This window comes from Danio rerio, chromosome 14 (assembly GCF_052040795.2).
Source record: "Danio rerio strain M-AB ecotype USA chromosome 14, GRCz13ab, whole genome shotgun sequence".
Classification (NCBI taxonomy): Eukaryota; Metazoa; Chordata; class Actinopteri; order Cypriniformes; family Danionidae; genus Danio; species Danio rerio.
In genome coordinates, this window is record NC_141034.1 from 9,533,624 (window position 1) to 9,550,168 (window position 16,545).

Here is a 16,545-nt window from a genome sequence, read left to right on the forward strand (position 1 = left end):
AACACCCTCCAACCCGCCAAATGCAGGTAGATTTTGGTTGTGGCGGGTTAGACAGCCACTCCCACTAACCACTTTGGCTGGCTGAAACTCATTTTTTAATTGCCAGTGCTGGCTCGTCGTCACTACAAATTAGACTGTTAGTTTATGACCGTTTGTCTATATGCGTACAAATGTGATCTTAGAATCAAAAATAAAGGGTTAAAGTTCACAACAATACCACAGTATACAACCTAGTGCTGTGTTTGTTCCTGTCATTTTTCTGACAATTGATACAATAACCTACGCTGCAATGCGGGATTCGTCGGCCGTTTGCTATTGAAGGAGCAGCAGAGACTAGGGGACTTTGTCAGAATATGACAGGGACTTTGTCAGTAACTTTTACAGTTCATATGGACCAGTTTCTTCTACCTCGGGATCATAACATGTAAGTGTCATTAAAATTGTTGCCTCGTTTTGAGTAGTTTGCTAAATATTCGTTCAATTGTGTGTAATTTGTTGTAATCATTGAATGATTACATGATTGGCTGACTTCATATCTGACAAGTGCTAATAACTTTTTAGTACATCAAATCCTGTTAATTCAAAACATTACTGAGAAATAAAAATAAACTCACCAGTCTGAGAAGCCTGGGGAAACACTTCTGAACAGCACTGTTGAGAAAACAGAACGCAAAAACACAAGAGGAAGAGGATGATGGTCATGATTTATACAGCAGACACTCAGTACAATGACTGTACAATGTGATTAAACAGTTTATTGTGAATGTTTGTATGTCACGAACTAGTCATAATATTGTGCCATAATCAGCACAGATAAATAGTTTTTTTTTATTAATGATTTTTAAATAGTTCATACAACAAAGACAATCAGACAAACAAACAAAGCATACCCAAGTGCTGCAAATCAAACAAACATTTACAAATGTAAGTTTAAAATAGAGAATAATATAAAATAAAAAATAAATAAAATAGACCAAACAAAACAGAAGAAGCCAGCACTCTTTTCAAATAAAAATGTATAAAAAATATATAAAATGTATATACAAAGGATTGGAGAAGTTCCCAAAGCCTTTTGAATTTGTCCTGTTTGTGGTTGAGGTCATAAGTTAATTTTTCCAAAGAAAGAAAGGCTGACAACCGAACAATCCACATGGAAATAGTTGGAGTTTGAGAAGTAGACCATTTTAGTAATATACATTTCTTAGCCAGAAATGTAAGAGTTGTAAACAGAGGATTGAGCTCTGAGTCAAAAAGGTCTTCTGGAATGACATTTAACAAAAAAAGTGAGGGGGTGAAAATAAAACGTTTTCCAATTATCTCCTGGATTGCAGAATGAATCCCTCTCCAAAATGGTTGGATGTAACCACAGGACCAGAATATATGAAAAAATGTGCACTTTAATGTGCACAAGTTTTGCACTTAAAACAGACATTGGAACAGGCTGAGAACATTTTATGCAGACGAACAGGTGTAAAATAAATTCTGTGGAAAAACTTAAAATTTTGTTTTTGTATGGAAATTGAGGTACATTTTGGAAAGGTACCATCACAGATCTTGGACAAATCTTCAGGGTTAAGCAGAACTCCTAGGTCCCGTTCCCATAGTGGTTTCAACGAATCATAAACTGAGGAATCAGAATAAATTAATAAGGCATAGAATTTAGAAATAAGCTCTTTAAATGAACTTACTGACAGCATGCTTTCTTTCAGATCCCATATTTTAAAACGAAACCAATTTTGCTTTACTAGGAACTCTATAATATGTCAAATTTAAACATATTTAAAGTCTTCGGAGGGAATATTAAACTCTGTTCTAATTTGTTCAAATGATTTCACAATTTCAGAGGTAAACATACCTGAAAAATCAGACAAATTTTTAGAACTCTAGTCCCGCAATCCGATGCTCCTAATCTGAGTGGGGAAGTCTGGGCTCAAAGCCAAAGGGGAATGGATGGATAAAATTTGGGGGATATTCATATGTTTTTTCACATCATTCCAAACCAGTAATGTATTTTAGACAATCACATTGTCAGTAAGAGAGATTACATGATTTGTATTATTAATAAACCACATGGAATCTAACAGATAAATCGTTTAAATTGGTGGTGAACATTTAATATTACTTACACATGCTTATTCTGAATATATATGAAAGACACTTGTCAGATTTTATTCTAGAGAGCAGGCGTGAGGTTCAGCTGAGTCCTCTTCATTTTCTGTCTGATTCTGTCTGGTGAGGCTAACAGTTACTCTGACTGACAGTATTTATACAGCAGTGGCAAAATGCATGCGGTAGTAAAGGCGTGACGCTTCCTGGTCACGTGGAGCCAATCAGTGAATCACAGCACATTATGTTAGCTGACCAATCAGAGCCTTTTGAGGGTGAACCTTTAGGTTTCATGTTAGTCAAGTAGCTGTATATAATCTAAGATAAATGAAAAAAATAATGTGTTTTTTACAAATGAAGCATGAGCACACATTGCATCTTACAAACACAACCAAGCCTTAAAAATACACTGTGGACCACCCATTTAAAGAAATATACACCAAATATATATATACACCAAAAAAAAATTTTATTTAGCCATGAGTTAGTTTAGAAGGAAGCAGAAGTAAAGAGAATCTTCTCCCAGCACCACCACAACAGTCATCTGTACTGACTGTCCAAAGGGACATAAACTCATAATCTGCTAATGCTTCAAATGCTGGCTCATCATCATCTTCATCATCAGAATACAGAGCGTTAATCAGCTTTTGAAGCCATTTAATTTACTGTTGTTTTTAGCAGTCGATGTTGATGATTTTTGTTCTTAAATCAGAAATGTGGTATTTTCAGAATTTGTTTTATTACATTTTAAATGCATATTTATATATACACTGTCCATCTTAATGAATAATTTGAGTAAAGGAATAAAACCATGGATAGTTTTGATCAGATTTAGACTGAAACTCCTTCTGCAAACCAACTGATGTTAAACAAAGTTTCTGCTGTTCTCCAGATCCATGTTGGGAGCTCTAATTTAATTGGCTCTAGTTTAAAGGGTCACGAAACACCAAAAACATTTTTTGAGATGTTAATCATATATGTGAGATGATGCAGTCATATATGTGTCCCACGCTGCTAAAAACACTATTAGGACACATATATGCCACAAAAAAAAGTGAAAATTGGTTGTTTTTGCGTTATTTTGAGAAAATTCGTTCTTCCGGTTTGTAACGAATTTTTGAAGCTGCGTCACGCCGATTAGATACTTGTGTGTTCCAGCGTGTAGACTGGCTGTCTATACCTGGGAGTACTTTGTGATGTCTCTGAGTCTGCTGCAGTCATTCATAAGAAAGGCTTTGTTCAATCAGCGCGCTCTATTGTGTATGCGGTGCAGTGTTTAGACGGCAGAGAGGCACCATGCTATGTTGCCAAAACAAGTGGGAGAAGAAGAATTAGTTGGAGATATGGGCCGTCAGTGTTGCTTTTATAATTTGCTGCAAGGAAGGTTTTTGTTTTCATTTTCCCGCTATGAGAGTGCAGAAAGACTTACTGGTGGATTACAGTGCACGTGACATGCGGCAAAAACCCCTTTTCACAATGCATACTATGCATAAAGCCTTGCAAATATACGTTGCACAATACAAATAAAAGTAATTTTAAAATGAATTTCAGCAAATAAACACCCTTGATGTGTTTATGCCTTTATTAAGATTTTCATGTTAATGTTTACTTTCACAGTCTCATTTAGGAAAACTCGTGAGATAAATTATGTCTCTGAACTTTAATAATAAATCTATATAAAATGTTGCGCTTCCCACCTCCAGTCGCAATGACTTCTGGGACTTCTACAGCGAGTGCTGCGCTCAAGTCTGCAATGATGCGTTCTTAATACCAAGAACACCTCCTGGAATTTTCACACTCTGTACTCCTCTGTACTTGCGTTCTTGAGTATTGGAACTGAACTTTGGCGGTTGATGCCATTACACGAAAACATGAGGATGCAAGATCACTGAAGAACGCTTCAACGCATGAGCTTGTTTTAGAAATTCACAAGTGTAAAGGTAGCCTATATTTACTTTACCAGCAAATCTACAAAGTCTTATGAGGAAAAACTGTGATTGTTCATTGTTTTATTGTACAGGCAGCCTATATTTACTTTGTTATCAAGTCTAGAAAGTCTTATAAGAAAAACTGTGATTGATTTCAGCATATCTGCGGCTGTGTCCCCTAGTTCACAAACACTCACCTGATGTATGTGGTCTGATCTTTGAAGCGGTCACACAGAGGGTTCCCATCCAAACACAGCTCCACTAGCCTGAAGCCCTTTACCTTGTCCAGCTCACAATGTGACTTGAGCTGCCGACACAGAGAGAAAGACAACACAATGATACAGAGATTACGCAATACAGACAATTCTGTGGAGCTTGTGGTCAAGTTAGGGCAATTGTAGGAGCTAAATTTGCAAATATTATGCAAACAAATGTTTCTACCAATGTAAATAGTACAGTAATAAGAGCATCAGCAGGCATGTAGCTCACCTCATTACAAGACAGGTTCAGCGACTGCAGGTTTGGGGCTTTGTTCACCAATTCGGTGAGGCCATCTAGCTTGTACAGTTTGTTTTTGCTCAGGTTCAAAGACAACAACTGAGTAGGATCAAAAAGAAAAAGAGAACCAGAGATGTTTCTTCAAACTACGAACTATTTTACCAAACTAGGTACTAAGAAGAACAGGGAGATAGTGATGCAACTGCAGGGGATTTACAAGTTGATATTCATAAGCATTTTTTGTTTATTTAATTTTTTAAAATCTGTATGCTAAACTGACAACTAAGCAAACCCAGCAAATGATTTGGCAGATCCTGGATCTTTTAATCTTGATCACTGATCTCTGCCTAATTTGGTTCTTCAAACAAGTTCGTGAATCAGATTAAAATGTCTGGATGAACTGATCTGAGATCACTGCATGTGTTTTGAAGGACTGATCTATCATTCCTTGATATCATGATCAGCAATTCAATGATTGGCTGACGGCACAGCAGTGTAATGACATCATCTGATTAATATTCAATTATCCATGTGAGCAAAATTACATAGAATTTGTAGTAAATGGTTTGTTAAATATGATGCACAATAACTTTTTGTTAACCTTTGTTGTTAGTGTGGTCAAAATCAATTGTTTCTTCGGTGCTATGGAGACGTGGACAATTCGGTATCGGTTCAGTAATAATCATAATCGGTTATTACATACTGACGTCATTTATCTCATATGTCGCGGTAGCTTATTATGGCGAGGGAGGCAAGCGTGAGTATTTACAAACACTCCAACTATTTAAAAAGCAGAAACTGTGCACAATTTCACTGCGAGTGTTTGCTGGACAGTCTTTCATTGAATCTTACAGCAGAAGCCCCTATTTCACTACGATTGAGAGAATGAAAGTAAACTCCATTTCTCTCTCTGTCACTGTGGCCCATTTGACCTGCTGGTGTGAATTTTCCTCTCCTCTCAGCTGTTACAGCGATACTTCTGGATAGAGGTCTGCATTCCCGCAGCTGTACAGAGATATCAAACTGAACCGAATCGATGCCATGATAATCATAACCAAACCGAACCGTGAGACCAGTGTAAGTTTACACCTTTATTTGTTGTGGTCTGCAGGATTTGCACTTTCACGAGGATTTGCACTTTCAAGAGTATTTAGCAATTTATTTAGCTTTACATTTAGAGAGGATTTTCTTTATTATGTTTTCTTTATTAAGTTTCTTAATCAATGTAAAGAATAACTGGCTGTTTAAATTTAAACATTTTGATATTGGTAAAGGTGTTTGCGACTTTTGTGAAGCATCTGTGAATCACTGTCATATTAGCTGTCAAAACATATAGATACATATGTGCATGTCTATTATCATACACAAATTTTACTAAAGCTGGTACCTTAAAATAGGACACATTTGTATCTAAAAGTCCATATTAATAAACACACACACGCACACACACACATACACACATATATATATATATAAAATCCTGTTTATATGAAATAAGCTGCTGCTCCCGAGCAGGATTGAGCTACTAGACCTGTTGCTATGACAACAACTCTCTGATGAGTATTGAAAAACTAAACGATCAATGTACAAGTAATCAACGTACGAAGAACAGACTCCAGAAAAAGATATTGTCAAAACATTCCATGTGACTTCAGTGGTTTAACTGTAATCATTTAAAGCTCCGAGTGGAACACTTTTGTGTGCCAAAACAACAACAAAAATTGTAGAAACAACTTTGTTTGCCTACTGCATGTCCTCTCTTCAGCTGCATCAAGTCCTGGTGTGCATTTACTATGATCAACACAATGCTTGTGTGTTGTGCTACTGACTTTAATGGTAATATTAATGGGTTTAATGGTCATATTAAACATGCAATTTACAACCAGACGTGGAAAACATCGAACAATTGTTTTTTGGTGCATAAAAGTGTTCTTGGAGCTTCGCATGATTACAGATGAACCACTTAAGTCACATGGAATGTTTTAAACAATGTTTTCAGCTCCTTTTCTCACATTTCACAAAATAAAGTTTTCTGAATCTGTGGCTCAAATGGTTAGGGAGTTGGACTTGTAATTGAACGGTTGCAGGTTCAATTCCTGGTCCTGGCAGGGAATGCTCTGGAGGCAGTGTAGGTGCAAACAAAAAAATTGAAAATAAATTGAAATGTGTCTGTGCTAAAGAAATTCCTTGTACCAGGAGGTAAAGAAAGTCATTTTGAGGGGGAGGGAAGGTTATAGTATGTGATTAAAGTTTAATAAAATAGTAAATAATGAAGTGCACAGATACATCGCTTATGAATAGAACTACTATATAGTGGCTGAACTTTGCTGGATTCCACATGGCTGCTAGATTGAAGAAACAGCTCATGTAGCAATGACCAGCCTTTTGAGACCAGCCAATGTTTAGAAATTTAATCTGTTGCAGTGTTAGGCAAGGCAAGTTTATTTATATAGCACATTTTATACACAGTGGCAATTCAAAGTACTTTACATAAACAGGAATAAAAGAGACACGTATAAGGAAAATAAAAACAAATGATAAAAATGGTTAAAAATTTGATGTGCTCTGATTTCCTGATTCTGACCAGAACATGAACAAGTTTCTCGAAGTCTTCACTAGAAACAAAGCATCTGAATCTTGCAATGTTTTGAGATGATAGTATGCTGATTTACTAACTGCTTTGACATGACTATTGAAACTCAGATCTGACTCCTGAGTCACACCAAGATTCTTGACCTTATTTTTTGTTGTTTGCCCATTAGTGCCAAGGTACACATTCACCTTGAGAACCTCACCTCTGTTCCCAAATGCAATGACTCCAGTTTTCTCTTTGTTTAACTTAAGAAAGTTTTGGCACATCCAATTGTTAATTTTGTCAATGCATTGGCAGAGGGTGTCAATAGCCGCATTTCCACTATAGTGCGAGCCAGGGCTTTTATCAGGCCAGACCGGGCCAATCGCCCGGGAAGTTGAGCAGTGAGGCCGAAATCATGTCGCGTTTCCACTGTCTGGCTAGTGGCTCGCAGCGCGTCACGCAAACCCCGCCCCCAAAACATCCCCTGAAACAAACATCACACAACCCGCCCACTTCAGCGGGAATCAGGCAGATAAAGCACACCATCACGAAACTATTAAAATTAGGACAACCAAAACAAACAAATGACACGTAACAGTACAGCAGTACAATGTATGTCTATATGCACATGCCTGTGTGTTCTCATTCATCATTCAGACCCGATGCGTCTGTAAAGTGCTGCGCAGCTGGAAGACAGAAAAAAAAGGTCGCCTAGTTTCTGCTTTTACTCACCCTGAAAATGCTGTTTGCATGATTTGATTATTATCATCATATCCAAATACTTTATAAATAATATTTAAAACATTCTCTGGTGTTTATTGTTTTTAGAAAATATCTAAAATCTTTTTTTTCAGAGAGGCTTTTGAAAAATGAAAGTTTCATGGCTTTAAAAACAGTTTGATATAGTACCTAATTGTTATAGCTAGCTTTTGTTAGTTTTATATTAGTTTATTTATTCAATTTGATTTTATTATATCTGATATTTATAATTCTTTAAATTATTTCAATATAGCTTAGGCTATTTTATCAAGATATGACAGTATTGTTTTGAGCCTACAAAAGTGAACACGAAATTTGAGAAGTTTAATGTCTTTCTGTTGTATTCATATAGTGTATTATCTCCAAAATAAATAAAAACAATAAAAAAATGAAAGAAAAAAGCCGCTCGCGGCATCAGCAGAGCTATGAAAGGAATGCTCTTTTCCTCGGTCTCACACACACATAAAGGCATCTAAACGCGCACAAACACACATTTTAAACTTGACAAAAACTCTCGAAAACCTTTATTTATTATTGTGCCTTTAATATGGTGTAAAGATTATTATGCGTTATTAAATCATCAAGGAGGACGCAGCAAAGAAAAGTCACTTATAAATGAAAACTACTTTATTATTTTATGCAACAGCCTTACATTTAAAAGAGAAACATAAGGGCGATCATACGCAAAAAGACCCCAGCCTATAATTTGTTACAGATGTTTTCTTTCCCTTATTTATTTGTTTGTTTATGTGTTTGGCGCATGTGCTCGTGTGCGATCGGAAAAATGTCCCTGCCTCTCCTTTTACTCCGCCCGAAGCCCCGGCTGGCCCTCTTTGGCCCAAGGTATTCGGCGGGCCGAAAAAGGCCGGCCGCTGGCCCCAAGAAAGCCCCAATTTGGCCCGATTAGGCCCCGGAAGTGACAGTGGAAACGCAACTGGCCTTGGCTAGCCCTGGCTCGCTCGCTTTAGGCGCGATAGTGGAAACGCAGCTAATGGGGCTGTAGTCATTAGACAGTAAGGCTAAGTAGATCTGAGTGTCATCAGCATAGCTGTGGTAGGAAATTTGGTTCTTTCTCATTATTTGGCTCAAAGAAAGCATATAAAGGTTAAACAGGAGAGGTGCCAGAATCGAACCTTGTGGGACTCCACATGTCCATGGGTGTCCACCTTGACCTATGGTCACCTTTACTGATATAGTAACCTCTCCCTTTAAGGTAAGATCTGAACCATTTGAGGATCGTCCCAGATAGCCCGACCCAGTTTTCCAGCCTATCCAGACGTATGCTGTGATCGACAGTGTCAAATGAGATCGAGTGTTAACTTAAATTTATGGAGGACCTATTGTGCAAAATAATTTCAAATCAATTCAATTTTATAAAGAGTTTAAACAGTTGGGTGGCAAGAGTGTTTAATAATAGCCTGCTTCTAATGGTAAACATTTATAAATTGCATTTTTTTAATATCTTTTCATTAATTTTTTGTCTGCACTTCAATTGACATTTTCCCTTTATACGTGTCACCAGAGAGGAAAAGCCCAGCCCATTAGAGAAGATCTCTCCCTCATTAGCATAGGACGCTTGTCTTGTTTTTGAATCTGCCACTATGCTGACACACAGACATTTGAAGCTCCGCCCTCTATTAAAAAAGCACAATCTCATTTGAATTCAAAGCAACAACCACTAAAAATGCACACTTAGAATCAAAGCCTCAAAAGGGCAGGTTCAAAGAGTTCTGAAGCATTATTTGTGGGGTATTTTGAGCTGAAACTTTACATACACACCAGACACTTATTTTACATCTTGTAAAAAGGAGCATAATAAGTCCAAGTCTTACCTCGGGGATACTCTCCTGTATGATTTTGATCACAGCTTGCATGCAGTTTTTTCTATTTAAGATTATGTCAACATTGTGAGAAACCAATTCTGGAAAATAGAGACAAGTAAACAAAACAAGATTTTGAAAAGCTCTCAAATATTGACTTTTTTTTGTAATTAGTGCAGTATCAGGTTTGTGTGTATTCATATATTTAGCACTGATTTACCTGGATCAGTGCGAATGCTGGTCAGGTCAAGAGACTTCTGGGAATCATCGAAGCGCTTGGACAGGCAGAGCTGTGGAAAGGTGAAGATTAAGTGAAACGGCTGCCATCTGTAGGTCACTGCATTATTGCAACTGTTGATCAAACCTTTAAAAGCTCCAAATCTTCTAGCCTCAGCTCACTTTTGAGGAAAGGGGGAAAATAACAACTGTTCATAAGCACAACCACCTGGAGAACAAGACACATCAGTACAGGACACATTCACAAACTAGATAGATATTTACTAAAACAAGAAAAATGTTTTAGACATCTGATGAATTAGGGACTATGCCGAAGAAAATAAATGAATGACAAATGAAACCGAACAGTACTCGTTGCCCGTCGCTGTCCAGGATTCTGCGTGAGAGTTTGCTCAGAGCACTGGCAGTGGTAGTGTCCTCCAGATAGAAATGAACTTTATCTCCTTCTGTGGTGTACTAGCATAAAAAAAGATACAAATAAATAACTTACAATGTGATATGTAAGCTAAAACTTTACAGTACAATCTAAAAACTCTTACATTAAAAATAGTTAAACGAATATTCCTTATACTCTTTCTTTAAAATTTCCTATTTCGTGTAACCCTGACCTACCCTCTGCTATTCTAAACATTAAGTTTCGATCATGGAGACTAAAGGGGATTTTAGAATTAGGTCAGATATTTGACAACAGGAATCTGAAATCATTTCAGTTATTAAAACAGAAATTTCATTAATCAAATAACGACTTACATAAATTTTTGCAACTACGACATTTTCTCGAATCATCCCTTAAGGATGGCAGAATACGTCTTGTAATCTTCATTTTCCCTTGAAGGGAAGATAACTTTTTTAACTCAATGTTATCTAATGTAGGGTGTTTTTCCCTTACCTCCTTGAAAGTTCTATAGGAGAAAGACTATGGAACAAATTTTAGTGAAGAAAAATGGCTTTCGGTCTGTTCTGGCATTTTTTCAAAGGGACCACAATCTCAAATCATGAGCACAATTTTTAATTCTTTCACAGATCTTATTTAACGCCAGTTCATCTAAAGAAGATATTTCCCAATGTTTCTCAGTGTTGTTTTAAGTGCAAATCCAATGTTGGTACTGTGATGCATGTATTCCGGGACTGTGACATGATAAAGACATACTGGAAAGAAACCCACAAATTAGTTCAGAAGATTATGGGTAAACCTGTTGCCCTTTCGCCAGCTATTCATCTTCTGAATTGTAAAACTGCTCTATAACTTAGTTATGGACTACAACGTGTTACACTTTTGTACATATCTTGCAAGAAAATCTATTCTTTTGTTGTGGTCCTCTTCTAACATTCCTTCTGTCAATATGTGGATAAATCAGATTGCCATTTTCTTACCCTTGGAAAAACGTCTAAAATCTGATGATATCTGGCATATTTGGAATCCTCTATGGGAGTTTTTGGAGAATGTGTCTTGAAAGATTATTTTTAATGTAATTGTTATTTAATTTTTTTTATTTTTTGTTAATTTTACCCTTCACAAAAGACTTGAATTACTAGCCGATAGACGATTGTATAATAGATGGCTATATTATTATATTACTGTATATGATAACAAGACACCTATACTACTGTTCTGTCATTGTAAATCTTTATATATATATATATATATATATATATATAAATAGTATATATAAATAGTATATATATAATATAAATAATTAGTTACACAATTTAAATTTATATTTATTTACGCCCCACAAATTTAAAAAAAGTTTATTTTATTTTTTACTTTATTTACTATTGTCATCAAAATAATGTAATAATGTAAAACAATATGAGTCCCAAAACCACATTTAAAACCATTACTGAATAAAAAAAAAATAGTAAAAAAACCTAGGGCGAGAGAAGATTTTCCACTGGTAAATCGAACATGGATGTTTAGTTATCTTAGACAGATACAAAAAAAGTGTAAAAGGATAATATAATTGGGGCGTCATGGTGGCGCAGTAGGTAGCACGATCGCCTCACAGCAAGAAGGTTGCTGGGTTAGTTGGGATTTCTGTGTGAGGTTTGCATTATCACACTGTGTTGGCCTAGGTTTCCTCCAGGTGCTCCAGTTTCCCCCACAGTCCAAAGACATGGGCTATAAGTAAACTGAATAAACTAAATTGGCTGAAGTGTGTCTGTGAATGTGAGACTGTATAGGTGTTTCCCAGTACTGGGTTGTGGCTTGAAGTGCATCCGCAGCATAAAACATACGCTGGAATAGTTGATGGTTCATTCTGCTGTGGCAACCTCTGATAAATCAGAGACTAAGCCAAAGGAAAATGAATGAATGAGTTGAGTCTGTTTTCTGCTGGGTAGAATTTCTGTTTTATTGGAGACCCAGAGCTTTAAGTCATTTTGATCCTATACATGTAGGCTTGGGCGATATAATGGTAATATGGTATACCGCGGGATTAAAAAATAGTAGAGATATCAGTTTAAATACCGTTATCCCGTCATAAAAAACAATGCACTTATATAGGAGACAAGTATTTAATACTATTTATTTAATGCCTAAAAATTTGTGTGCAAGATTGTCATCACGGGACAGTGAGGAGAGAGAGAGGTGAGGTAAGATGGCGAGTCGCGCACCAAGTGACCTGGTCTCGAAAAAGAACATAACCTCTGCAGTTGGGCAGTTATTCAGGTTTCGACCAAACGAGAAGGGAGACATGGTAAATACGAACTAGAGGTCTGCATACTCGTTGCTGTACTGCGGGAGCAGCGGGACCCGACCAGATTCCTTGCGGTGCGGAATCAAATTTACGAATAAAGTGCTGGAACGGTCGGGACTCTAGTGTAATTTGAATGGGAGCAGGCGGTCTAACAATATCGCTGTGTGTGTGTGCGTGTGTATGGATGTGTGTGAATGAGAGAGAGCGTGATGCTGTGTGTTGGTTGTTTGGTGCTGTCTACGTGTGTGTGTGTGTGTGTGCGTGTGTGTATGTGTGAGAATGAAAGAGAGAGCGTGATGCTGTGCATTGCTGGCTTGGTGCTGTCTATGTGTGTGTTTGTGAGAGAATGAGAGAGAGTGTGGTGCTGTGTTTCTATGTGTGTGTGTTTGTACAGACAGCACGCAGATCTCTAATACGAACAAGACAATTTACAAATTGTACAACAAGCAGGTGACCGCGAACCTAAGGTCGCATATATGGTATTCAGTTTCGGAATGGATTAGGCACAAACTAACAGTTTGGTGACACTGTCTGAGCCATCATATATATATTTTTTTGATATGCACGGTAATACTGTATACTGAGGTAAAATAGGGAGGAGGTTTGACTGTATCAAAATTTGGATACCGCCCAAGTCTATATGAATGCATAAAAAGATATACTACATCAGTGGTTCTCAAACACCGGGCCGTGGATCGGTACTGACTCATGGATCACTTGGTACCGGGCCGCACAAAAAAATCATTAATTATTTCCATAATTTTTATTTTTAAAGACAGAACAATCTTTTATTTTGAAAAATGACCGTATTCTCCTGCTTATCTCGGTCACTTGAGTGCAAAATTTTACCCACAAGTAGCAAAACGAGTATGAAACTTCTTTAAAAAGTTTCTTTGCTAAGAGGAAAAGGCCCAGTGAAAGACCCACAAACTGCCAAAGAACAGATCCGCAACCCATTTGTCAACAAATCAGGTGAATCCAGCATGTTTGTGCAAGAAGATCAACTGCTAGAGACAGCAAATGACAGCGACCTAGGGGCTGTTCACATATTACTTTTTTAGAGTTCGTGCAAGTTCCTGATTCACAATAGAGGTGCATGGCTTGACTCAAGTGGTGTGATGCACTCGTGCCTTCCAGATGCACCCAGTGTAATGAATGCCGCAAGCGCACCGTGAATCACGTGACAGGAACTGACCAATCAGCTTTATACTTTGCATACACATCTCAGTTGACTAATTATCCCAGACAAACACAAACACTGCAGTGCTTTGTAATTTTCTCTATAAAAAAAAACTTGTATCAGAGTTAAAGCAATGTGTTGTCAGCTTGTCATCCTCTGAGAACATGGTTGATGGTCACCTTGCAACCTACAAACAACCCTGCCCCCCAGTCCATGATACAATTGTCAAGCATTGACCGGTCCATGGTGATAAAAAGGTTGGGGACCACTGCACTATATTACAAGCTAAAGGAAAACATTACACGCATCATATAGTTTTTTTAATAAAAAGGATTTACCAGCAGTTCATCTAAGTTCAAATGTCAGTCCTAGACCAACTAAAGAGATAGAAAATGAAAATGTGTTAATCCTTCACTTCCTATCCTTCAAAACCTATTTGAGTTTCTTACTTTCTGCTGAATAGACCATTTCAATGTGATGTCATTGGCCCATGAACAATTCCTGCTTGTCAAACTGTTTCATAACTGTATCAAGAGGCAACTCAATGATAACTTTACATTAAAATACCTTAAATAATCAAAAGATTATTTATCAACATCTTGAGCTTTTTGGATTCTCTGAAGCTATGGAAATTAAAAATGTAAAAAGTGTAATCCTGACCATTGTCATTGTTTACATCCCTCAAAATGGTCTATAAAAAAAGATGACATTATAAATATTGCCAGTATTGTTCAAACATCCTTTGTGCTCAACAGAAAAAAGAAGCACCGAGGTTTAAAACCAAATCATCAAATCAAGCAGATCATTACATAGACTTACGTGTAGTGGGGTGAACGCTATGGGACAGAGATTCTGTAGGGATGTTAGCAGCCATCTCTTATCATACTTTTTTCCATGTGGAATCTGTCAAACAAAAGCAAGTAAATCAGCATATAAATAACATAGTAATCAGGGTCTCGTCTAGACCAGGAGTGTGCTTCTCAAAACCCTCATAGATCAAGTATGATTGCAAATTACATCATTACATACACCCAAGCCCGAAATTGTTCATACCCTTGTCAAATTCTGACTTAGTTACTTTTATTCTTCCAGCAAGTTTTTTTTTTTTTAAATCAAAAATGACAAACGCTTCTCTCAAAAGATAATAAGACGATGTACAAGAGTCATCAAGATTTTTCCCATAATCGAGCAGCCCTATCAATAATGCTATGAGATTAGCATTTTAAATTAAAAATAATAATAAAGACATATAAAAAATAAATTTTTTAAATACAAATATCATCCATCATTCAAAAATGTAAAACAATTAGGAATCTGGTAAAACTTGTTTTAAACTAAAAAGTGTAGCCTGTAGGCAAATAAAAAAACTGGTCATGTCATGGCATCCGCTGGGTTAAACATATGCTGGATAAGTTGGCGGTTCATTCCGCTGTTGCGACCCCTGATTAATAAAGGAACTAAGCCGAAAAGAAAATGAATGAATGAATTAATGAATGAATGAATAAGTGAAATCTGAAAGCTTTTTCATACTCTAAACAGCTAGGATCCCGACTCAAAGTGCAAACTAAATTCTCAAAACAGACCATATGCCTTCAATAGCTCAATCAAAATACTGTATTATCAAGCTACAATTATACTAACAACTTTATTTAACAGTTTCAGCATAGGGCACACACGGGTTGCATTTATGATCTATGTGCACTGATGTATACCCCTCGTATGCCTGCGTCCTAGAGTCTTCAATCCTCTGTGCAATCCTGAGGATACACTGACATGTGCTGCACCAGAGAGTAGATGAGGATCAACAAACTCACAAATATGACCTGAAACCATGCTCCATCTGAATGGGCATGCTGGAAATTTACTGCTGATTACAGAGCTTTACTGACAAACGCGCACAATAATTAACAGATACATATTTTGCTGCTTCTGTGTGTGCCGTGCTCATTCAATGTGGGGACTACAAGATTAACATGAAAACTGATGGAAATTCGGTCAAATATAAATCTCAGGAGACCTAAATCTTGCATTAACCAATCAAAAGATTGCTCTTGTAAGGGAATGATTATGACATCACGCCTGTCCCAAAGGAAAATCCAGGGGAAAATCATTCAGGTATAGTTTCTTGAGAAGTTAATGAACTCACAGAGCTGGGTGCACCTCTGAAAGGATCTGGTAGACTGAGACATGGCGCCAAAAAAATCTATGATGTTTTTCAGCCTTTCTTAAGCACACAAAAGCCCATTTCACACAGTGATACTGGTAAATATTCAGACAATTCCCGGAACGACTTTACCGGTGAATTTAAAAATAAGCTGTTCACACAGACGAGGACATTACAGATTTCTCTTCCGTTCACAAATCCATTCCAAAATACCTGTAAATTCTGAAATCATTAACTAGAAAAGGCCTCTAAACACCTACGTTTGTATTTGTAAACATTTGACTACCTTACAAACTCTGTGGATGGATCAGTATTGTGAGCAACTTTGATGAAAACATATGGAGGAACACTTTTGCATGTCGAGATCTCCATGTGTGTGTGCTGGTGCTCACCGGCTGCTTCAAGGGCACACGGGAAGCGTCAAGCAACTGAAGGAAGCAGAGCTTGAAGGTAAACAAACAACAGCTTATCATAAGCATCTTATTGATAATTATTTACACAGTTGGCAATAAGAAGGAACATAAAAACGTTATCTGACTAACATCTAGCAGCAAAATATGTCTGGAAAAATATTATAAG

General features: G+C 37.0%; 1 protein-coding gene across 9 annotated transcripts in view; it reads right to left on the reverse strand.

Annotated features, from left to right (window-relative positions):
* The window catches only part of nxf1a (nuclear RNA export factor 1a), a 47,001-nt gene that overhangs the window by 15,390 nt on the left and 15,066 nt on the right, over positions 1-16,545 (reverse strand). For 3 of the 9 annotated variants that reach the window (XM_087280849.1, XM_087280845.1, NM_001045429.1), the window contains 8 exon segments: positions 14,622-14,705; positions 10,275-10,379; positions 10,051-10,131; positions 9,907-9,976; positions 9,699-9,787; positions 4,524-4,631; positions 4,232-4,341; positions 615-651 (listed from right to left, as the gene is read on the reverse strand). In XM_087280849.1, coding sequence (XP_087136975.1) covers positions 615-651; positions 4,232-4,341; positions 4,524-4,631; positions 9,699-9,787; positions 9,907-9,976; positions 10,051-10,131; positions 10,275-10,379; positions 14,622-14,705 — 684 coding nt within the window. 9 annotated transcript variants of the gene reach the window in all.